The 23,859-nt window shown below is 35.7% G+C and overlaps 1 protein-coding gene across 2 annotated transcripts; it reads left to right on the forward strand.

Moving 5' to 3' along the window:
• The first annotated feature begins 71 nt into the window (after positions 1 to 71).
• LOC128238385 (cleavage stimulation factor subunit 3-like) lies at positions 72 to 23,237 on the forward strand. 2 transcript variants are annotated; one of them, XM_052954257.1, is made up of 21 exons: positions 72 to 219; positions 1,351 to 1,449; positions 1,790 to 1,885; positions 4,121 to 4,153; positions 4,391 to 4,488; positions 5,986 to 6,087; positions 6,480 to 6,606; positions 6,964 to 7,122; positions 7,363 to 7,444; positions 7,981 to 8,090; positions 10,816 to 10,932; positions 11,311 to 11,385; positions 13,097 to 13,240; positions 16,024 to 16,126; positions 17,573 to 17,642; positions 18,960 to 19,056; positions 19,816 to 19,920; positions 20,330 to 20,468; positions 20,898 to 20,992; positions 21,561 to 21,621; positions 22,626 to 23,237. In XM_052954257.1, the coding sequence occupies exons 1-21, from the start codon at positions 208 to 210 to the stop codon at positions 22,817 to 22,819; spliced, it is 2,118 nt and encodes a 705-aa protein (XP_052810217.1). In that variant the 5' UTR covers positions 72 to 207; the 3' UTR covers positions 22,820 to 23,237. The 2 variants fall into 2 exon arrangements, with proteins under 2 accessions (XP_052810217.1, XP_052810218.1); XM_052954258.1 differs by lacking the exons at positions 72 to 219; positions 4,121 to 4,153; positions 4,391 to 4,488 and having other exon boundaries at positions 1,406 to 1,449.
• Positions 23,238 to 23,859: the final 622 nt, after the last annotated feature.

Consider the following 23,859-nt stretch of genomic DNA (forward strand, 5'->3'; position numbering starts at 1 on the left):
TATAGTTTGCTATAATATTTTTGCATTTCGGAGGCACTTTGTGTTTTCCCTTTAATTCAATTGTGGCCGCCATATTTGTTGTGACTGTGCGGTTGATTTCATTCTTTTGCTTTGAAATAGCGATGATATACACCGGAGACCCGTTTTGTTGATTGAAGAAGCTTTAATTTTGATAAATCGTTAGTGCTGCTTCGTTGCTAATTAACCATGTCAAAACAGGTAGATAAGAACGTGATTTATTTTTATTTAGTTTCGTACTCAATCCAGTACGTACCACCCTCTGTAGTAATTAGGCTCTTTAGCGCAGAAGAATAGACATAACAAAGTCTTTATTGACTTATGAAAATTATTTGCCTATTAAGTTTTATTTCTTATTATTCAGTATTTATTTTAATTAATTAATCATGAAAGACTCAAAAGTTTTTGTTTTTTTTGTCATTTCTTTTACAAGCAGAAATCATTTTGCCCTCATCCACCTGGGCCCCTAGTCTATATTAATAGCCGCTTCAGAGTCTTTGACAATTTTTGTTTCTGCCACTCTGTGCGTCCATATCTCACTTATTGTTTTCCTAGCCAAGAATGATAGATCCCTGTGCTAATGCACAAGTCAGTTGTAACCACAGCCCACCCAGGTCCGGGGAATAGCGGGGACTTTGACTGTCCGTCCAGCCAAGCTCGGGTAGGATTGGCGTAAAGACAAAACCACTGCATTTACCCGGTTCTGCTGGGCCACCTGGAAAGTAAAAACACGGCCCATTTCCCCGGCTATCCCCATTATGACCCCCGGACCTGGGAGGGCTTACAATTGACTGGTGCATAAGTATATTGAGGGAAAAGATAACGGGCACCTGCTACATATCTGTATTTGTATCTGTATAAATATGACGCAGGACGAATTCTGGCATAAGGCGTCAGTGGTGAGTCCTGGTCGTTCAGTCATTTGTAAGAGCTGCCTTGAAGCTCTCCACTGTATTTCGCAGTTCAAAAATGGCAATGTCTGAATTTTTGTTTCATGAAACAGTAAGTGTAATAAGAGAAAGGTATTGGCTCAAAATATTTTATTTCTAAATTTTGTGTTTTTATTTAACAATGCAGTGTCAAATATTGTGGAGTTACAATTGAAAAATATATTTTACATCGGTATGAATCAGTCTACTTGTGGCGTTTAGGAAACATAATGAATATCCAAATGTTAAAAAAGTTCCCTAAACATACATTATTGTGGCTACTTGGCCCCTTAAAATGGTGTCCAAAACCTGATCTAATTGAAAGTAAAACTGTTGTTGAAAGGTGTCAATTTAAATCTACAAAAATGAAAATGATCACTTTTTCCCTAAAAATTGCTTGTAGGATGGGTTTATTGCTGACAAGATTAAGAAGGCTGAGAAGAGAGTTGAAGTTTCTCCACATGACACTGAGGCCTGGAGCGTGCTCATCAGAGATGCACAGGTTTGTTGACAGGAAGATGTTTGTGCAGTTAAAACAAGATGTCTTAATTTTTTTTGAATAGTTTGTACGCAATGTCAGTGTATACTCATACTGCAGAAATACATGTTACCATGAATTTTTCAATAGGAACATCTTCTAAGCATTTAACTTTCTGCACATTTTAGTTTTTCTGGATTAACCTTCTATGAAGGTAATTGAAATCATCTCAGGAAATGACATGTAACTTGTTCAACAAATTTTTATATTGCTTTCCGAAATCTTAAAACAGCTGACATAAACATAACAGTCTGGTATTAAAACACTTTTTGTATTCAATTTATGAATGATTTGTAATTTTCAGCTCCGTACAACGGAGCAAGCCAGACCAGTGTATGAGAGACTGGTGACACAGTTTAGCAATTCGGGACGATACTGGAAGATCTACATCGAACACGAGGTAAGTTTAACATGGGACAGCTCTTGTTCCTGGATTACATACATGTAGTTCCTAATGCAAAAGTGTTTTATTTTGTTTGTAGTATGCAAGTCATCTTAAAGAATTGTCTTAAAATAACGCATGCCTAGATCGTATGCAACCAATGAATCCCTGTTACTTCATGTAAGGTTTTAGTAGGAACAGATTATTAGCATATATATAGTTGGACAGCAGCTTTTTTGGCCAAAGACTGTTTAGACTTTAAGAATCAGTTTCATTCAAAAATCAGAGATTGATATGAAATTAATGCTGAATACACTTGCAAACACTTCTTTTGTCTTGAAAGCAATTTTGTCTGGAAAGAAAAAAAGTTGTTTTAACTACTAATAACTATCTGTAAAATCAAAAACTTACTAACTGTACATTTCTATATAAGCTACTACGAAATTTATTCATTGGGATGACTTGGATACTGGACCATCTTTAACATATTAATACTACATAATTTCAACTTAAAAGAAGTAAACAGTATTTGCTTAAGAAAATTAAAGATGGTCCATATTTCATTTAATATCATCACCAAAATGGCTTTAACTAGGGAGAGAGATATCCGAGGGTGAAAACTGTGGTGTTTTGTACAGACCTGGATGTAACAACATTCAGGTTGTATGAACCTGCATATAGACTTGTAGATTCTTCCAAGAAAAAAGTACTCACACACTTGCATGTATAAAACATTCAAATCACGGTTAACATGGTGTTTATAATTTAGATAAAACATATTTGCGTGAAATCAACTATTAATATATATTGCTTTATTTTTTATTTGTCTTATAATATATCAGAATCACAAAACTTTTTCAACCTTGGTAGCAGTCAATTATTTTTGTGGCATTGACTAGGTTCCGGAATTGATAATCACAAACAATATAATTTTTGACATTTATTTTAGTTATTCTACTCATAAGAAGGATAATGTTGGATGCCTGGTATACAGATATTTTATATGTTAGTGTTATAACATATGAGCTTATAAAAAAAATGTGTGTTCATGCTCAGTCTTAGGTTTAAAGTTAAAAATTAGCAAATTGATTCCCTCCAAAACATTCTCTGCAATGAATTTTTAATCCTTTGATTTACCTATGATTTATCTGCATAAAAAACCCTTTTTAGGGTCTGTCAGTGCCACAGGGTTCATTGTGGCATTCACATAATTTCACATTATGAAAAATGGGTAAGATATCTACCTTATTTTTTAGTTATAATTTTTAACTCATCAGTTTTATGACCTTGAAATGTTAAACTTTACTGTAAAAAAATATCAATTTTTAGAAAAAAGTATTTTTCATATTAATTGATAAGATTAGTTCTAATAGATTGATATAGTAAAAAGCTTGAAAACCGATAGACTGTTGCCATGTTTTTATTTTTATTTATTTGAAAAGACAAAACAGAACAAAAGAGAATGCTGCCCATGTACTAATGATTGCATGACTTATAATTAATATTTAATTAACGAAAATACATGGCACAAACCATAATGTACTGCTGCTAACATTAAAATGTGAAACTAAGGTATTGAATTACAGACATCATTCTAAATCCTGACTCATTTATTTGGCCGACTAAAAATGTGCGAGAGAATTTTGTCTTCAATTTTTAAACATTTGTGTGTTTGTAGAACTGTTGATTGAAAATGACTGTGTGACAGAAGCCATGTGAAACATCATGAATTTTTTGTTAAAAAATATTGTTTTCTTTGAAGCAGATACTTCCATGGAATTGTAAAAGCAACTTATTAATGAATTGACTCATGAAAGTAATCAGGTTGTTTATATTTAGAATACTTATTATTTTGTGTAGAAGTATGATGTTTCACAATTTTTGGTGATGAGTTTTATTTCAGCCTTTCTTACGCGCCTTTTTGCAAGTACATGTTGGTCATACTGAATTGCGTGTTGGCAACTGTGTGATTAAAATGGTAAAGGTAATATAGGGTCTTTGTAAAATATTTGGGATGACTCTGCGGATATCTGCAAGGTAATTATTATTTGAAAATGACATTGTTAACTTAATAATGCATGATAACCATTTGTTCATAGAAGACATTGTAAAGTAATGACAACCTTAATGATAATGTGTTACAATTGTTGAGAAAATATACTGATTAGATATACTGATCTATTATTTTAATGCTGACATATAGATTGCTTAGAATGTGACTTTTAGTAATTGTTTGTTTTTGTTTTTTCGCAGTTGAAGTCCAAGAACTATGAGCGAGTGGAAAAGGTATTATTCTGTCATCTTAGTGGTAACACTTCCATTTCAACTTCATTAAAAAATGTGTCTTAGAAAAAATGAATATCATACTGTTTATACTGTACTATATATGATGTATAAAAAAATGTCTGATAAGACAAGAAATCAGGTTAAGGTATTGTCAAAGCATTGCTGTCTTTGGTCTTTTTAAATGAGTCACAATCATTAGATTCCAGTATTCAAAGGTATAATGTGTCTGTTTTTCAGCTGTTTCAGCGCTGCCTGATGAAGATTCTCAACATCGACCTCTGGAAGCTCTACCTGACCTACATCAAAGACACAAAAAGCAAGCTCCCCTCGTACAGGTCTGTCCAATGGAGCGGCACTACAGTTTGAGCTTGTTTATTTCTATGCTAATTTTATTGATTTTCAGGGATGTGTATCGTATTTTGTGATAAAATCAAGTTTTGTTTTAAGCTCAGTGGTTGTCATATTTATTAACACTTATGCTTCTAGGATTTACAAAGATGTTGTAATCAATGTTAAATCTACTCTGTATATCAGTTGTCTAGTTTTTAGTTATTTCTGTAATGGATTATAAAGCATATTTGCAATGATCGAAGTTAGAAAAGCTGGCATGTCCTGTCCTTGGGCTTGCTCAAGTTCTGGATTTATATCATAGGGCTGGTTGAAATCTCTTTATGCCAAGTACTAGTCAGTAGTGTAAGTTGGTTATAAACCATCAAGAAATCTAATTTCAATGACTTATATTTATTTATTTAACTAACATTATTGTATTTCAAAACAATCGGCTGTTAGAGAAATTATTTCCTACCAGTTAAAGGGTATTTCAGGTTGAGTATGGTCATTTTTTTGTATGATTTAATTAAATAGAAAATACAGGGTTTTAGAATTAATATCTTTGTGTTTTGTTAATTAAAAAAAATATAGACTAGTTTTTTTCTACATTCAGAATTTATGTAAAAATACTCACCCTCTGTCTTCACATCACTATTGTTGGCTTGTAGTATTTTAAGTATACAAGGAGCAGTTTTTATTTATTGCTAAAACATTTGCGTTTGCTATAATAGAAGATAAATAACATAACATTGCAAGTTTATTGCAGTGAAAAGCCCCAAGCCCAAAATGCGAATTTCAAGGACCTTTTTAACTATGATGATGAAATAATTTGAAGTTTACATGAAATTGTTAAAGTTTTTCATTGAAACGAGGTGAATAAACTGAATTTGAGTTACATATTCTAATTTTCAATACTATGTTTACTTTAAAAATGTGAATTCGTGAGAGGGTGAATATTTCAGCATCAAATAAGAGATGAATGTAGTTTACATTCATATTTGTTTGTTGTATATGAAATAAATGACAACGATCAGCTGCCATGTTACATATTTGATGTTATGCTGTATGAACAATGTTCCTATTTCTCTGTCCTTCCTTCTTTCTATCCCTCTGTTTCCTATAGCAAGGTAAGGGTGTAAGTAAGAAAAAAAGAGCAATACTATTACCTGAATCAGAAACTAACTTGTCTTAACTAAAGTCAGAGCAAGAAAGATAAGGGTCAGTTTACTTATATGAATAAAATTTAAGAATTGAAGAAAAGAAATGGACTTTTTCAAAATCAATGACTGTTAGATTTTGGTTTGTCTTTTTAGTAGGATTTTTGGCGAAACTCAATTTTAAACATGAAGACCTTATAACAAATGACTGATTGATTATATTGAAAACGTCATAAAACCGACATCTGGTTACCATACACCAGTCATGAAGCTACAAGTAAAACCATTGCTCTTGGCTTATGCCTATTATCCAGTGTATGATTTTGTATTTCCCATGTTTTACAGAGAGAAGATGGCGCAGGCGTACGACTTCGCCCTCGACAAGATGGGCATGGATATCATGTCCTTCTCAGTATGGTCAGATTACATCAACTTCCTGAAGTCTGTGTAAGTATCTGGTCAGACTACATCAACGTACCAAAGTATCAGTGAAACTGCTCACATCCTGATTCCCATACCCGTTGTTTTTCCTAAGGGCCCATTTGTCACAAATATATACATCAGCAGGATGTATTGTTAAAAGCAATAAGTGCACAAAACAATCCTTCCGACTTTCAGAATTCTGTTTAGGACTCGTTTAGTTATGAAATATGCAAGCCAATGAGAGGTATTCAACCAGGTTTAAAAATGGATCACTAAAGTCTGGAAGGGTCTTATTCAGTAGCTGGCACTTTGGTGCAGACACATGTATATAAAAAAGCAATTATTCATAGCACAAACCCGGTAGATGTTGAAGGTTTCATCCATATTATCTGTATAAATTTCTCCCTGATTTTCAGTGATGCGGTGGGCTCGTATGCAGAGAACCAGCGTATCACGGCCGTGAGAAAGGTGTTCCAGCGTGGAGTCATCAACCCCATGATCAACATTGAACAGCTCTGGAAGGACTACGGACACTACGAGAATGTAAGTTATATAGTAAATACTTGATGTGGAAGGTTTTCAAGCCTCGTACACATCAGATCCCGAATAGTGATCTTCATGATTTTCATATGGGGAAAAGTGATTAATTTTGAGCAGCTTGAATCGGACAAAAAAGTGTTGAAAAACACCTGCTCTAGTTTATTATTGAAATGAAAATTCAACTTTTACTTGTCTTTCTGCATTTAGTTTTATAATGTTCTTCATCATGTCCTAAATATTGCAGTTGTTAACACTTCAAATATAGGCATATAAGTTCATTAGAGTTATAACCAAGCACCGCTAATGAAAGTAATAAAACTTAATATATATAACTATAATCAAATATGTTTACCTTTTCAGAGCATCAACCCCCTTATTGCCAAGAAAATGATAGAGGACCGCAGTCGTGACTACATGAATGCCCGGCGCGTCTCTAAGGAGTATGAGGTCGTCACACGAGGTCTCAACAGGAACTTGCCATCTGTACTTCCCAAAAACACACCAGAGGAGGCTACACAGGTTTGAATAAATTTGATTCAAATTAAACTGTTAAAAGAGGTTTGTTTTGCATAATCTTTACTGCATGCGTTGTACAATGCAATATACAATGTAAATGGAACAGAATTGCTTGGAAGGAAATATGACAATTTAGTTTTGTTAGTGAGTTCATTCATTATTCGAAATAGAAAATAAATTTTGATGTACGGCCTTTTAACCAGATGTTTTAATCAGTTTTAATTAAGTCTTATTTGTTTTCAGGTGGATCTATGGAAGAAATACATCAACTGGGAAAAAGAAAATCCACTGAGAACGGAAGACCAGGCCCTCATTACCAAAAGAGGTAGGAAATGTTAGAGATGTCCACCTTTTGCCCTTTTTTCTTTAAGTTGAGCCTAACCATCGGCACATATGCACTATTGTCTTGAGTGTGAGTTAGAGACTCAGGTTTTTAATTTTATGAAACATTATTTGTAAGTTATGGTGAAGCCAGTTATTTTAACATGTTCAGCGACTTGAATCTTTACTTCTAGTTGAAGCAATTTTAAAAGTAAAATTTGTGATAATGAGGAATGAGTCTGATTATAAGTATGATAATGAGATTAACAAGATTCATTAAATGATGTTTCTAAATGCAATAATTACTGTTTTATTGATATTTTACTCTATATGTTCCCAAATGTTCGAAAAGAAGACTTTTTTACCGCCAAAAGGACTGTCTTCCCCATACCTTTTAAAGGCCCTGATGTGTTCTCATAAATTGGTCAACCATTGAAATTAAAGGTCTTTTAAGCTATTGACAAATGAATAAAATAAAAAAAATTGGTTCAGTCAATTATATTCTTTAAATTAAGCTTACTATGTTAACATCTATTTCAGTGATGTTTGCGTATGAGCAGTGCTTGCTGTGCCTGGGTTACCATCCCGATGTGTGGATAGAGGCGGCCAATTATCTCGAACACTCCAGTCAGATACTCACAGAAAAAGGGGTAGGAAAGTATTCAATACATATTGATAAAAGCATTTAGATTTTAACTAACCTCATGATTAAATAAAGAAACACTATTTCCATTTTAGTCCTCCACATGTAGTTTTTATGCCCCCCTTCGAAGAAGAGGGGTATATTGCTTTGCACAGGCATGTCGGTATGTCGGTCGGTCGGTCCGTCGGTCTGTCGGTAGACCAAAGCTTGTCCGAGTGATAACTCAACAATTCCTGGACGTATGGTCATCAAACTTCACATGAAGGTTGGGCCTGACCAGTAGATGACCCCTATTGATTTTGGGGGTCATCGGGTCAAAGGTCACAGTGACCTTTAATGGTAAAATAATTTTAAAGCTTGTCCGAGTGATAACTCAACAATGCCTGCACCCATGGCCCTCAAACTTGACATGGAGGTTGGACCTGACCAGTAGATGACCCCTATTGTTTTGGGGGGTCATCAGGCCAAAGGTCAAGGTCACAGTGACCTTGAATGGTAAAAGGTCGTCCGAGTGATAACTTGACAATGCCTGCACCCATGGCCCTCATAATTGAATTGGAGGTTGGGCCTGACCAGTAGATGACCCCTATTGTTTTTGGTGGTCATCGGGCCAAAGGTCAAGGTCACAGTGACCTTGAATGGTAAAGGGTTGTCCGAGTGATATTTACAATGCCTGCACCCATGGCCCTCATAATTGAATTGGTGGTTGTGCCTGACCAGCAGAAGACCCCTATTGTTTTTGGGGGTCATCGGGCCAAAGGTCAAGGTCACAGTCACCTTGAATGGTTAAAGGTTTTCCGTGTGATAACTTGACAATGCCTGCACCCATGGCCCTCAAACTTGACTTGGAATTGGGCCTGACCAGTACATGACCCCTTTTGTTTTTGGGGGTCATCTGGCCAAAGGTCAAGGTCTCAGTCACCTTGAATGGTAAAAGGTTGTCCGAGTGATAACTCGACAATGCCTGCACCCATGGCCCTCAAACTTGACTTGGAGAATTGGCCTGACCAGGAGATGACCCCTATGGTTTTTGGGGGTCATCTGGCCAAAGGTCAAGGTCACAGTGACCTGGAATGGTAAAAGGTTGTCCGAGTGATAACTCGACAATGCCTGCACCCATGGCCCTTTAACTTGACTTGGAGGTTGGGCCTGGCCAGAAGATGGTCCCTATTGATTTTAGGGGTCATTGGGCTAAAGGTCAAGGTCACAGTGACCTGGAATGGTAAAAGGTTATCCGAGTGATAACTCGACAATGCCTGCACCCATGGCCCTCAAACTTGATTTGGAGGTTGGGCCTGGCCAGAAGATGGTCCCTATTGATTTTAGGGGTCATTGGGCCAAAGGTCAAGGTCACAGTGACCTTGAATGATAAAAGGTTGTCCGAGTGATAACTCAACAATGCCTGCAACCATGGCCCTCAAACTTGACATGGAGGTTGGGCCTGACCAGTAGATGACCCCTTTTGATTTTAGGGGTCAAAGGTCAAGGTCACAGTGACCTTGAAAGCGAACTCAACAATTCCTGGACCTATGGTCATCAACTTGACATGAAGGTTGGACCTGCCCAGTAGATGACCCCTATCGACTTTGGGGGTCATCAGGCCCAGGTCAATGTCACAGTAACCTTTAACGCAAAAAAGTTAACAAATCTTCTCCCACTGATATCTCAACAATGCCTGAACCTATGATCATTAAACTTGACATGGATGTTAAGCCTGACCAGTAGATCACCCTTATTGATTTTAGGATTCATAGAGCCAAAGGTCAAGGTCACAGTGATCTTGAATGGTAAAAGGTTGTCCGAGTGATAACTCAACAATGCCTAAACCCATGGCCTTCAAACTTGACTTGGAGTTGCATCTGACTTGTAGATGACCCCTTATGATTTAAGGGGTCATTGGGTCAGAGGTCAAGGTCACAGTAACCTTGAACGAAAAAAACTTGTCTTGTGATAACTTGACAATGCCTGCACCCATGGCCCTCGAACTTAACATTAAGGTTTCTGGTGACCAGCTGATGACTCTGGATTTTGAGTTCATAGAGTAAAAGGTCATGGTCATAACACACTCTATCCTCACACTTTAATGGTCATAATCTTAAAACTGCCTTAACGGCAACAAATCAGCTGTCATTTCGGTCCATGCATATTTCATTCAATTATCCATATAATCCTGACAACATGGCGCTCAGGGGGGGCATAATGTTTGACAAACATCTCTTGTCTGAATGTACTGTTATATAGATTATGTTTTGATCACTGAGCAGATTCATGACATCGCCAATTTCATTATTTGCTTTGGTATTCAATTCTAGGAATATAATTATTGTATGAATTATGTTAATAAATTCATGGGCCATTGTAATCTAAATACTGATCCAGGGTTAAACGAAGCAATATATATATATTATAATAAAATATTACATGTTGCAAATTAAAAATGGAGCCACCTTTCAAGAATTACAATTCATCGACTTTAGAAAGTGAAAAGGGACTTAATCACCAGAAAAAAAAAGAAAAAACTCACTTTCAACCGTCTTGACCTTTAATGATAATGTATTTTGAGAGTGGTCTAGTAGTAAATGTGTCTGCCGCTCACCCAAGAGGTTGTGACATAAGTAGTGGTTTCCAACCAAGGAACAGACTCAAGGGATTTGTGTCAGTTAAAAGCTGTCTTGACTTCACAATGGAGCTCAAACAAATAAGATAAAATTGGTATAAATTTCTCCCTACAGGACCAGAATGCAGGCAAGCTGTTTGCGGACGAGGCTTCTAACCTATATGAGAGAGCTATCAGCACCAGTATGAAGGGAAATATGCTCATATACTTCGCTTTTGCTGACTTTGAAGAGGTAGGATTTAGAGTTATCCGTAAAACGTTGATATTATGACAATTTTCAATATTTACAGATTTGAATTCACTGCAACTTTGTTTACATGTAATTAAAATTTGGAAATCAACAATAGAAGTAAAAATGCTTGTTGCCATTGCAAATTCAAAGATATCATCATCAAAGTTAAAACAGTGCTTCCTAAAATTAGGCATGAAATCTTGTATTTTGACTCATTTGATAATTTTTGTTATAGGAACATTCTGCTTTTCGCGATCTTGTTTATATATAACTTAAAGCCTAATTTCTGTTTTGGTCGGTCATTTGTTTATATTTACGAATATAAACACAATAACATGTAGGTGATGTTTCTTAAATTTTCATTTTTCATTATTTCAGAGTCGTATGAAGTATGAAAAAGTCCATTCCATCTACAAGCGTTGTATTGCAGCTGAAAATATTGATCCCTCATTGGTAGTTGTCTTTGTTAAATGTACAAAATGGTTATGATGTCAGTAATTTTGCAATGGTTTTGTATAGCACTAACTTTGTTCATAATGACTTTTTAATACCAATGATGCCATTTTTAGCTCCACTGGCCGAAGGCCATGGAGCTTATGTCGTCACAGATTGTCCGTCGTGCGTGCGTGCGTAAACTTTTACTTTAAACGACATCTCCTCTGAAACTGATAAGCGGATTTTGACAAAACTTCACAGGAATGTTCCTTTGGTGGTCCTTTACCAAAATTGCTCAAATGGTTCATGTCCATTGCACAATATGGCCGCCAGAGCTAAAAATAGCAAAATCTTTAAACGACATCTCCTCTGAAACGGTTCGGCAGATTTTGATGAAACTTGACAGTAATGTTCCTTGGGTGGTCCTTTATTAAAATTGCTCAAATGGTTCTGGTCCATTGCACAATATGGCCGCCACAGCTAAAAATAGCAAAATCTTTAAACGACATCTCCTCTGAAACGGATAGGCAGATTTTGATGAAACTTGACAGAATTGTTCCTTGGGTGGTCCTTAACCAAAATTGCTCAAATGGTTCCGGTCCGCTGCACAACATGGCTGCCAGGGCAAAAAAATAGAAAAACCTTTAAAGAACATCTTCTCAGAAACCGATGATCAGATTTTGATGAAACTTAACAGAAATGTTCCTTGGATGGTCCTTTATCAAATTTGCTTCAATGGTTTCGGTCCACTGCACAAGATGGCCCCCAGAGGTAAAAATAGAAAAACCTTTAAACGACTTCTCCTCAGAAACTGATGATCGTATTGCAATGAAACTTGACAGAAATGTTACTTGGGTTGTCCTTAACCAAAATAGCCCAAACAGTTCTGGTCTGCTGCACAACATGGGCACCAGAGCTAAGAATAGAAAAAAACGTTAAACTACATCTTCTCAGAAACCGATGATCAGATTTTGATGAAACTTGACAGAAATGTTCCTTGGGTGGTCATTAACCAAAATTTGTTAAATGGTTCCAGTCCACTGCACACCATGGCTGCCAGAGCTAAAAAATAAAAAAAACTTTATACGACTTGTCGTCGAAACCGATGACCTTTTTTCGATAAAACTTGACAGAAATGTTTGTTTGGTGCTCCTTTACTCAAATTGCCCAAATCATTTCGGTCCACTGCACAACATGGCAGCCAGAGCTATTAAAGTAAAAACATTTTTTAAATAACTTCTCCTCAAAAATTGATGATTGTATTTCTATGAAACTTGACGAAAATGTTTGTTAGGTGGTCTTTGCTTGAACCTTTTGGCCAGTGGAGCACAGGCACTGATGTGCCTCTTGTTTCTGTATAGAGTGGTGAATTGGAAATTATTACATTAAATTTAGTGGATTTGTGCATTTAGGCAGTTAGCAGGTCTATGAATGTAATTAAATTGAAACTTTTCATTATACATTAACACCCACATAGTATCAAATTAAACTTGAAATTAATACAATGCTCAATCTGACTATGGCTCCTCTAATTAATTTTATTGTTTAGCAAAAGAATACATCGAATCTAAAACCATGTGTATTATTTTGTTTGTCCATGCTTATCATGTGACTATTTAATCTCAACATGGGTTTAACAGCTAGGAATATTTATATCGGTCATTTCTCAATATGGCACTGCTATATACAACGATACACTGGTATACAATCATGCTTCTACTTCCATCAGGGTTACATCCAGTACATGAGGTTTGCCCGTCGGTCAGAGGGTATTAAGTCTGCTAGGACGGTGTTTAAACTAGCGAGGGAGGATACACGTTCCACCTATCATGTGTTCATGGCGGCCGCTCTCATGGAGTACTACTGCAGCAAGGTAATTAACAAGCTGTTGAACAATTCTTTAACACCTGGGCATTCTCTATGATAATGAAACACATACAGGTGTTTGATTAGTTTTTATGCCCCCGAAGGTGGGCATATTAAAATCGCACCGTCCGTCCGTGTGTCCGGCTAAATAACTCGTGTCCGGGCTGTAACTTTCCCTTGTATGGACAGATTTTAAAATAACTTGCCACATGTGTTCCACATACCAAGACGACGTGGCGCGTGCAAGACCCGTGCCCCTACCTCAAAGGTCAAGGTCACACTTAGTCTTTATTCACAATGGAGTGCTGCATATAGGACATAGAGTATAAGTTGTCGTGTCCGGGCTGTAACTTTCCCTTGTATAGACAGATTTTAAAATAACTTGCCACATGTGTTCCACATACCAAGACGACGTGTCGCGTGCAAGGCCCGTGTCCCTACCTCAAAGGTCAAGGTCACACTTAGTCTTTATTCACAATGGAGTGCTGCATATAGGACATAGATTATAGGTTGTCGTGTCCGGGCTGTAACTTTCCCTTGTATGGACAGATTTTAAAATAACTTGCCACATGTGTTCTACATACCAAAATAACGTGCTGCGTGAACGACCCGTGTCCCTACCTCTAAGGTCAAGGTCACACTTAGTGTTTATTCACAATGGAGTGCTGCATATAAGGACATAGAGTATAGGTTGTCGTGTCCGGGCTGTAACTTTCCCTTGTATGGACAGATTTTAAAATAACTTGCCACATGTGTTCCACATGTGTTCCACATACCAAGATGACGTGTCGCGTGCAAGACCCGTGTCCCTACCTCTAAGGTCAAGGTCACACATACCGTAAATGACTGGGTATAAGACGATAGGGGGTATTAGACGCAGGGAAAAAAATCTGTGAAAAATCCGAGAAAAAAACTTTTAATCTATGTTTTTGGTTAAAAGACGCATAGAAAAAATGTCAAAATCGTCCGGCATTTTCAGCCACCAAGACGACGTGTCGTATGACAGACCCGTGTCCCTATCTCAAAGGTCAAGGTTACACTTGGGTGTTTATTCACAATGGAATGCTGCATATATAAGGACATAACAGTGTCGGTTGTCAACTATGGGTGGTATTTTTTATGTTTAGAGGCAATTTAAAATAACTTGCCATATGTATTTGACATGTAAAGGCAAGATCAACTTTTCATGTACTGACCTTGTTCATAGGTCAATGTCACAATCGGGGGCATTCGTCACATACTGTGACAGCTCTTGTTTTTTATGTATATAAGCCAGATTCAAGTGCATTTCTTTGTTTAAGATGATATTTTTTATCAGTGCTTAGCATGACATTCATAGGAGTTATGTTGTCAACTGGCATCTGTGTCATTGTCCGCTGCATCACACATGTCTTATCTCTAAATTGATAATATCTTTACAAACTTGCCAGTAATGTTCATTGGCTCCACTGTGATCGTTGTAGGTACTCCAGAAATATAATAATAAAGGATACTAATTATTTAAAGATGCACTCTTACTCCCAAATAAGATTTACCACAATTAATGATATTGCTTTAATATTGCAAAAAGGATGAATAAATGTCGAAAACAATGGTTCTTTTGAAGGCTTCCGAGTTTAATTTGACAGAAATGTGCATAAAACACAGTATTTCTACGTTATGAGACTATAGTAAATCACAGTAAATCTTTTAGCATTCACCAATCATTTAATATTTTTGCGCTTTCTGCTATTAAATACACGGTTACAATATTGTAATCAGTAAAAAAAAAATTCCACAAATGCATTATTTAGTAAGTAGTTCAAGGTTTATTAGTCAAAATTGATATTTGTTATACATGTGTATGTATTGATTTTAAATAAGAGTGTCACTGTCTTACATCCTATTAAGTATGTGATTTTTACTGACTTCAATATTAAATGTAAGGTACAAATTGACATATTCTGTCATGTTTAGCAGGGCTCGACATTAACGGTGGTCCGATGGTCCGGGACCACCAGATTCATGGTCCGGACCAGTAGAAACCAGTTCTGGCTAGTCCGACTGGACCAGTGAAATTTCCAAGAAGAAATAATTTAATCAGAAATGTTAAGCACGATCCCTGACTAAATCTGACAATATGTATAATCCAACAAATAAATGCAGTGCAAGCAGCGTTCGTTGTTTTTATTTACATTCCCTTGCGCATGCGTTACATCTGAGACCGGAAGTAAACAGCACAGAACAGTTTACGATAGCTGTGAAATCATCGGAATTAGGTCAATCTTTATTACGATGTAAAATTCCAATAACTTTTTTTAGCAAATCATTTCGTCCATATTTATAGCATTGAATTTGGTTTTTAAGTATTTATCTTGTGCATAGTAAATTAAAGCAAAACAAAAAAACGCGAGAATTTACAACAGTTGACCCGTTGACCTATTTACGGTTTGTTTACGGGTCAATGGAGGAATGATCGTCTGCTGAACAGCGTAAAAGATGTCGAAACAGAATCTACTTTCTTTCGGGTTTACGACGAGTTAAGAAACGGAAAAATCAAAAACTGTTAAAGGTTTGGCGGTGACCAAAAAGGCTCACTATTATTTTCATCATGTGTGTATATAATAAACCTTCACAGGCAAAGAATTAAAATCATATCATCAAAAAGTATCAATTTGGTCAGGACCAGTGGATATTAGGTCAGGACCAGTAGAAAATATATCTACTAGTCCGAATGGACCAGTGGATTTAAAAGTTAACGTCGAGCCCTGTTTAGATATTAATTTCCATTTCCTTGATTCTTGTTTACAGGAGAAGACGATAGCTCTGAAAATATTTGAACTGGGCTTGAAGAAGTTTGGAGATATTCCGGACTACATCAGATCATATGTGGACTTTATGTCACATTTGAATGGTAGGTGTTCTGGCAAATTTTGGCAGTTACAATTTTCATTAGATAATCTGTTTTTCCGGAAAAAAAGGTTTTGTCATAGCGCTGGTATTAGTCATGTAAAAAATGACCTGATAGACATAACTAAGAAACTGTTATGATATTAAAATGAAACTTAAAACACGTGCTACCAATGACATTTGAATATATTGTTGCAAGACTATATGTGGTTCATTCTTCATAAAAACAACAAGTGTTGGCACCCACTCTCGATGCTCTTGCTTTAGGTGTTTTTTGTAGAATCAGAATTGAGAATTTTGCAGTGGAAGAACATTTTATCACATGCTTTCCCTTGTTTTCCGTGTAATATACCCATTACGAATATTTTTAGAATGTTGTTGTTCGAAAACTTTCTGATAACAATGTTCCGCCAACCAGATAATGCAGATTACTAGTCACAGAAATATCCAGTCAGTCAACAAATACAGCCACATTAGTGACAAACAACACGAGAACAATTCAAACATCTCCATCTTAACAGGCAATATGCGACCAATGCCATAACATTTGCTTGCCAGTTTAATATGCTGTCAGTTACCAAAACACAAATATGAATTCCGCAGCACAGGTTTCTCATCACACGTACGTCCAAAGACGGCTAGAACAGCTTGTTCTCTGGAAACATTCTTGATGGAACTTTTTCAACATCAACATCCATGCAGTGCAGAGTAAGGCTTCGTAGTAATCATCTGCATGTTGTGAAAATCCATGTACACCAAGAAAACGCTTCAAAGTCATCGTAGAAAGCGACAGCGAATAACTTTCAAATCCGTGCTCACAGTAAAACTTGACAGACCGATGTAGGTCACAAAAACCGCGTAAAGCATGTACTCTCAATGTGACGTCATCAAATTGTGTACTTATTGTGTTTTTTGGTTAAAATTGTTCGTTATTCATGTTGTTGGATATTTTACTACACATGTGACTTGTTCAGCGCTTTATCAGTATTAAAACTTGATAACTACTGGCTGTTTTTGTCATTTTCATTTGGAACTATTTATATGGCGCATCGTTGACATTCCACTCAGTGTACTTTGGCTGTCAAACAATGGGTTTAGAAAGTGGAACGTGGAACTAAATTGGTAATAAAAACACCGTTTTAAGCATGTGATAAAAAAGATCTGACACTCGTTGTCATTTTATACAAGATTTTTTATTAAACTCGTCCATGAAAGATGTTAGTAAGCTCGCCAGAGGCTCGCTTACTAACAAATTTCATGAACTCGTTTAATAAAATCTTGTATTAAATGACAACTCGTGTCAGATCCTATATATGCAATATTTTTGGTCTTAAGACTGTTTCTGTGAATTTTTGAATTTGATTCACATACATCAATTCAATGATCAAATACAAAAATTGGAAGAAAATATGCAAACATGATCTATTTACCATACATAATTATATTTCAGAGGACAATAACACAAGAGTACTCTTTGAGCGAGTTCTATCCTCAGGGCAGATTCCACATGAAAAATCTATGTAAGTTCAGTGTAACACAGGTACAATTGTATTGTAATATGTACTGTAATATGGACATACTTGATTGTAAAGCTGTTTGTCTAACCCTCGAGGCAGCTAGTTATACAAAAATAATCTAGAATTAGGTTGTATATCTGCAGGCATTTGGATAAAACAGATTAAATATTTTTCATAATTAGGCCTAAAAAAATAAATTGTGTGGTTAGGGCAACATGGCCCCCAAGAATAGGTAGGGAAGGTAGGGATTTCTTTTTTTTAAGGTTTTTAGTTTGGTACAGGTTTGTTTGCTTTGCAAATGTCCTTTTTCAACAGCTTTTTAGTTATATTAGGACATTGCTGGGGCTAAACAGTCGGTGACTTTGATTTTCCTGGATAAACAAACCCTTAGATTGATAGACCGGTGCTCTCCCAACTGAGCTAGCCGAGTTTCGTTGTCATTGGTTACACACCTTCCAAAAGCTAAACATATTGATAATTTAATGTGACAATACTGACCTGCTTCAGCATCTCAAAAACATTTCTCTGCCATTCTCCAAGAAGTACAATAATTTTATAAACTGTACAAATGGCAACAGACCCAGGTTTCAGTCCTAGTTTAAAATACAGTCATATTTTGTCAGGCACTAGCCTGTGTCAGAACTCTCATAATTTTTTTTTATTTTCTATACAAGTAGAATGTTTTCCGTGCTGCTATTTTATTTAAACTATATTTTTTATGATTGCATCATTTGATAAAAACATAACAAGTGAAAATGGTCATGCCTTGTCCTGCAGTGGTGGGTGGGGTATATTAAAATTTGATGGCATTCAATCTTATGTTTGGGAAAACTTATACTGTTATCCAGAGACATTTTGTTCCATTGGATATACCTTACTCTGAAAGACGAACAGTCAGAGAATTTCCCGATGAACTGTACGACAGGAATGGGTTTTTTCGCAAGTCCCACCAAAAGTAGGGTCGGCGGTATTTTGCAGGTAGGGTCGGGTGACCCGAACCACACAATATATTTTTTCCGCCTTATCAAAACTGATTATTGAATGGTGAATATTTGATACAGTCATTCCTTTCATCAATTAAGTCATTTAAACATGCACAGTAGCCTAAAGATGATCGGAAAACTGTGCAGAGTTTTATATTATTGGCCGCATGAAAAAAAAGTGATAAATACATTTGTATCTTTATCCATGAGTGATCACTGGGATCTATGTTTAATGAATCAGCTGTTAGAACGCCTGTATCGCTGACATCTAAAAGAAGTTTCAATTTCTATATTCAATTGAAAAATGGTTCCCTTGAAGTATTGATATATATTTCAGAGACATATGGAGTAGGTTTTTGTCATTTGAATCTGAAGTAGGAGATCTTGCCAGTATCCTTAAGGTGGAGAAACGAAGGTCTCAGGCCATTGAAAAGGTTTGTACTCTTTTAGATATTTTTATGAATAATTTCAATTTCCAGTTTCATTTCTGTTTTAAAGAATAGTAAAAAATATTTACTGACTTATGTTTAGGGTAATTTAAACTAATTTATTTTTGCAACTATTGTGAAACAAGTTGTTACAACTTATATTAATCACTCTCATTGGCACAATGTTGCGCAAGAGTGTCGTCTTGTGTTGTGGGGGAAACTGGAGTACCCATAGAAATCGAATTGTCTAACTTTGTGACCACATACCAAACTCACATATGCTCAGGCCGGGAATCGAACCCAGGTTGCCTTGGTGAGAAGAGAGTGCACTAACCACTGAGGTGACTGGACAACCATGTGTGTCAAAAACTGAAATATATTGAACTACAATGAAATGATTGTTGTTTCGATGTAAGATATTTTAATGTATGAGTATAATAAATAAAAAAGAATTGATTTCTTTTTTCTGTGGTTTAGTGTTTTTTGGAAATACAATGAAGGGGATAATTTTGTAAATGTAACAAAGTTATCTTACATATTTCACTCAGAGATTGAAATAAGCAAAAGCCCTGCACCAGTTGAATGCTTTCTGGGCTTGCTCAAATTCTGGATTTTTTTATAGCAGGGCTTGTTAAAAAAATGATGCCAAACACCATTGTAAGTGTTAGGGCTTGTTTACTCAAAAGTCTTAAGATTGCCAAATGATATCTTATGAGCAGCAGCATTTTATTTAATTGATGTCAATATCTACTGTTTCCTTGGCAGTTCGAGGAGTTTGAAGGGAAGGAGACGGCCCTGCTGATAGATAGGTACAAGTATAAGGACCTCTACCCCTGTACACAGTCCGAGCTCAAGGCCCTTGGATACCATGTAAGTATTTGGTCTCGAATATTTGTTGGATATATGTGACATACATAATAGGGCTTCAAGGATTCACAGTCCACATTACAGTGCAATATATTGCAAACTATTGTGAGATTAATGTTATTTTAGATTTGATTTGTTAAAATCAATTTTAAATAGGCTGTTTAAACTTCTGCATCAAACCCTGGAAACTGTTATACAAATAATGGCATCAAATGCTGGAAACTGTTATACAAATAATGGCATCAAATGCTGGAAACTGTTATACAAATAATGGAACGACTTTCTGTCAAATATGAACAAAATTTCTGGTAACATAATTTACTCTGCTTGAATAAATGTATTTTTTCCCAACATATTGTTATGCCTGTCTTTATCTGGTATTTGATATAATGGTAATGTATGTCTATTCCAGGACCTTGTTCGCAAGCAAGTGGTTGACATGCCGACAAGTAGAGTTGCCAAGATTGTACTAGAGGCAGAGGAGAAGAGACCAGAGTATCCAAAACCTGACCTTGGACAGTGGCTGCCCTTTAAACCAAAAATACTTGTCCGTATGTAGACACTTTTTACAGGAATTGATTCGTTAAAATCAGATGGGAGCCGCACATGTGCAATAAGTATGCTTGGGCTCTTCTTAGTCAATCACATATATTGTAATTGTAATTGTGAAAGATTTTTAAGATTTTATAAGAGGCAGCGCAGATGTGATTTGGCAAGTATAGCTTTTAAAATATAATTCTATTTAGAAAAAGTACATTCAAGTGGAATTGTTTCAAGAAAGAGTTCAGTTAATGTATTTTTCATCTTTTAACTACCTATGCTTTTTTATGCTATAGATATATTACAATGTAGGATTTCTACATTCTTCCCTTTAAAATGTTTCTGCCACCAGCCATGCTGCCCCTCTCATATATTACCGTCTAAAATTTATCTGATTAAAATATTAATTCCAGCCATACATATATGAAAATACATTACAGCTAAGGATGCCCACATAGTGCCTGGTGGAGTGTTCCCGCCCCCTGATGGTGCTGCCTCTCTCATGAAGATGATGCCACCTCCAGAATGCTTCCATGTAAGTTCCTCACCAAAAACTCCTTTTTTGTGTGATCAGTTCAGTGAGTGTGCATGATTGAGATTGGGGAGTGTGAGCAGGGAAGGTGGAGTGGCATCTTCCATTTCTTGCCCATGTGGTCTTTGGTTTGGCCTCCATAATCACAAAAGTACAATTGCTTTGCAGAAATTTGACAAAAACTGGTTGTGTAGATTGTGTTTATGTAGTTTACATCAACAGAAAATAAGCACCAGCAGCCAATTGTATAATTTTTTATAGTTATAGTTATTCACAAGTTATCTTTAGGCTAGTGAGCACATTGAAATAACTTGATTGGTTAAAAGTAAAAATTGGTTAAATATTGACCAATCAAATAACATTTTTGCTGACTTGAACTGAAACAAATAATCAACCAGTTCAGTTGTACAATTGGCTGCAGTATCAATTAAAAAAATCATAAAGCCTGTTTGTAGGTATATGTATGTATCTTATATACTGATTAAATTTCTGTGTTTAAAAAATAAATGTAGTGTGTGAATATGTATTGTTGGTTTTGTAATTGAAACATTCACAATATCTTCTTTTTCAGGGTCCATTTGTGATTATAGACAAATTCATGGAACACTTCAACCAGCTTGAAATTCCTGATGGTAAGAACTATATTTTGTCAGTTTATTAGTTTGTATATTTATTAGTACTTAGATATATGTCAAACAATTTACCACAAAATGTACAAATAAGTGGAAACTGAAGGGAAAACTGAAACAGTATTTCTTTTTATTTTCAGAAATAAAATATATATTGTTTAGACATGACAGGTTTATTATAATTTGAGCCTTAACCTTTTCTCCCAAATTGCAAATTAGTGAAATACTGCAGGTGACCTTTGCCTAAGCTTGCAAAATTCTGTGAGTGGATATTTGTCTGCTCAGACTGAAAGTAGTGCTCTTGATTTTTAAACTAGGCTATTTGTGTCAGATACATTGTATTAGTTGCAATTTTTGAGAATAAATTTAGAACCACTATTCACAAACATAAATCAATATACAATATATCTGCAATTTAATAAATGATACAGATAATATGCTGACACCATTGTTGCATGTCTAATCAATTTGTGCTATCTTCTAAAATGCATGATAAACTCAAGAGTATGAATATTGATGATGTCAAACTGAATGACTGTCTTTGGTACGCTGGTGATGGTAACACTGAGTCTGGGGAAAATCAAACTTTAGGACCTTCATGTATGCATGTTTTAAGAAATTATTTTTTGATAACATAGATTTTGTTTCGTCATTTTGCAGGTAGCAATAAAACCTCACACAAAATGACGAATGTACAACATAGCTTTATTCTAAACTTGAAATATATTTTTTATTGGAGATGCCCGAATGAATTAAACATTACAGATGTCAATCAGGCAATACAATGTTGATGGTCACTCTTTCACTCAGCCATTTATTTTTACTTGAGATTTTGGTTTTAAATACAATATTCAAGAGCTTGAGAAGGGAAGAAAATGTTCCGTGGCTTGAGAAAAGATAAATGCATTGATCAAGACCAGGAAAACTGCCCATAATGTAAAAGTTTGATTGTGGACTGGGAGTTACCAAGTTCAATCTAATATAATTGAATTGTATGAATATTTCAGGTCCAACAGGGGAAAACGGCTATGATGGACCAATAAAGTATGATGCTGGTACGTTGTTATCGCTGGAGTATGCGTCCGGTCGCAAGAGAAGAATTACAGAGGGAGAGGGAAGTGATGATGAAGAATCATCAAGCGGCCCTGCTCCACCCATAAACGATATTTATCGCAGTCGACAACAGAAACGGGCAAAGTGAGAGCATTAAGTGGAAATTTTGGATGGAATATATAATTTGGTACTGAGTACCTGTTGGTTGCGAAGGAACTACGGCGGATAGGATAAATGGTTTTGGTGACAAGTGTCAAAAGCAAAGGGTGTGGAAAGTTTCTTGATAAATTCACAATTCTTCTTGAATAATTAGAATGCTAGGAAAAAAACGAAAATCATATTTAATATTTTCTGGTATGAAAATCTCCCTAAAGTTTTTGTTAAGAGACAGTCTTTGCCTGTATTGATTTCATTATCAAGTTGGCTGGCAGCAGAAAGAACTGGGAGTAGTGAAATGTCTAATTCTTGATATTTTAGCATTGTTTTGAAAAGAATGCTTGTTGTTTAAGACGGTTGTTTCTTGGAAAATACGACAATTTTTTATACTGTGAAATAAAACGATTCTTAAAAAACTTGTTGTTTTCAGATGTCTTAAACACTCAAAGAAGCTTAGAAAACAATTGGTTATAGGTTTGGCTATGAATTCTTGCTTACGACATGTTAATGTATATGTTGATAGTCACCTTATACAAAAAATTAGTCTGCCAGACAAAAGTCCATTCTTCTTTAACCCCTCAACTAGCTGAATAATGACAAAGTATTTTTAGTAAGTATACAGTATATGTAATAAAGGGGTAAAATTTGCTTCTAGACAATTCATGATGTATTTGCTTAGATAGTTGACTGAAATGTTGTTACATGCAAAACCTTGACAAGAATTTCTAAGTCGAATAATAAAGGGCCATTACTGCATTATATGCAAAAAACTTGGGTATTCAAGTAGGTTGGATGGTTGAGTACCATTGTATAACGTCACATTGCAACACATCAAGTAGTTGCTGAGATATCAACTTGTGTGTTAACATGCAAAACCTTAACCAGAATGTCTAAGTTGAATAATAAAGGCCTATTAACTTCATTAATTAAGTAGGTTGAACAGTTGTAATACATTATGTAATTGCTGAAATAATGACTTAATGAGGTGCTAACATGCAAAATCTTAACCATGGTGAGACGCTGACACTAGGG

The sequence above is a fragment of the Mya arenaria genome, chromosome 6 (assembly GCF_026914265.1).
Source record: "Mya arenaria isolate MELC-2E11 chromosome 6, ASM2691426v1".
NCBI lineage: Eukaryota > Metazoa > Mollusca > Bivalvia > Myida > Myidae > Mya > Mya arenaria.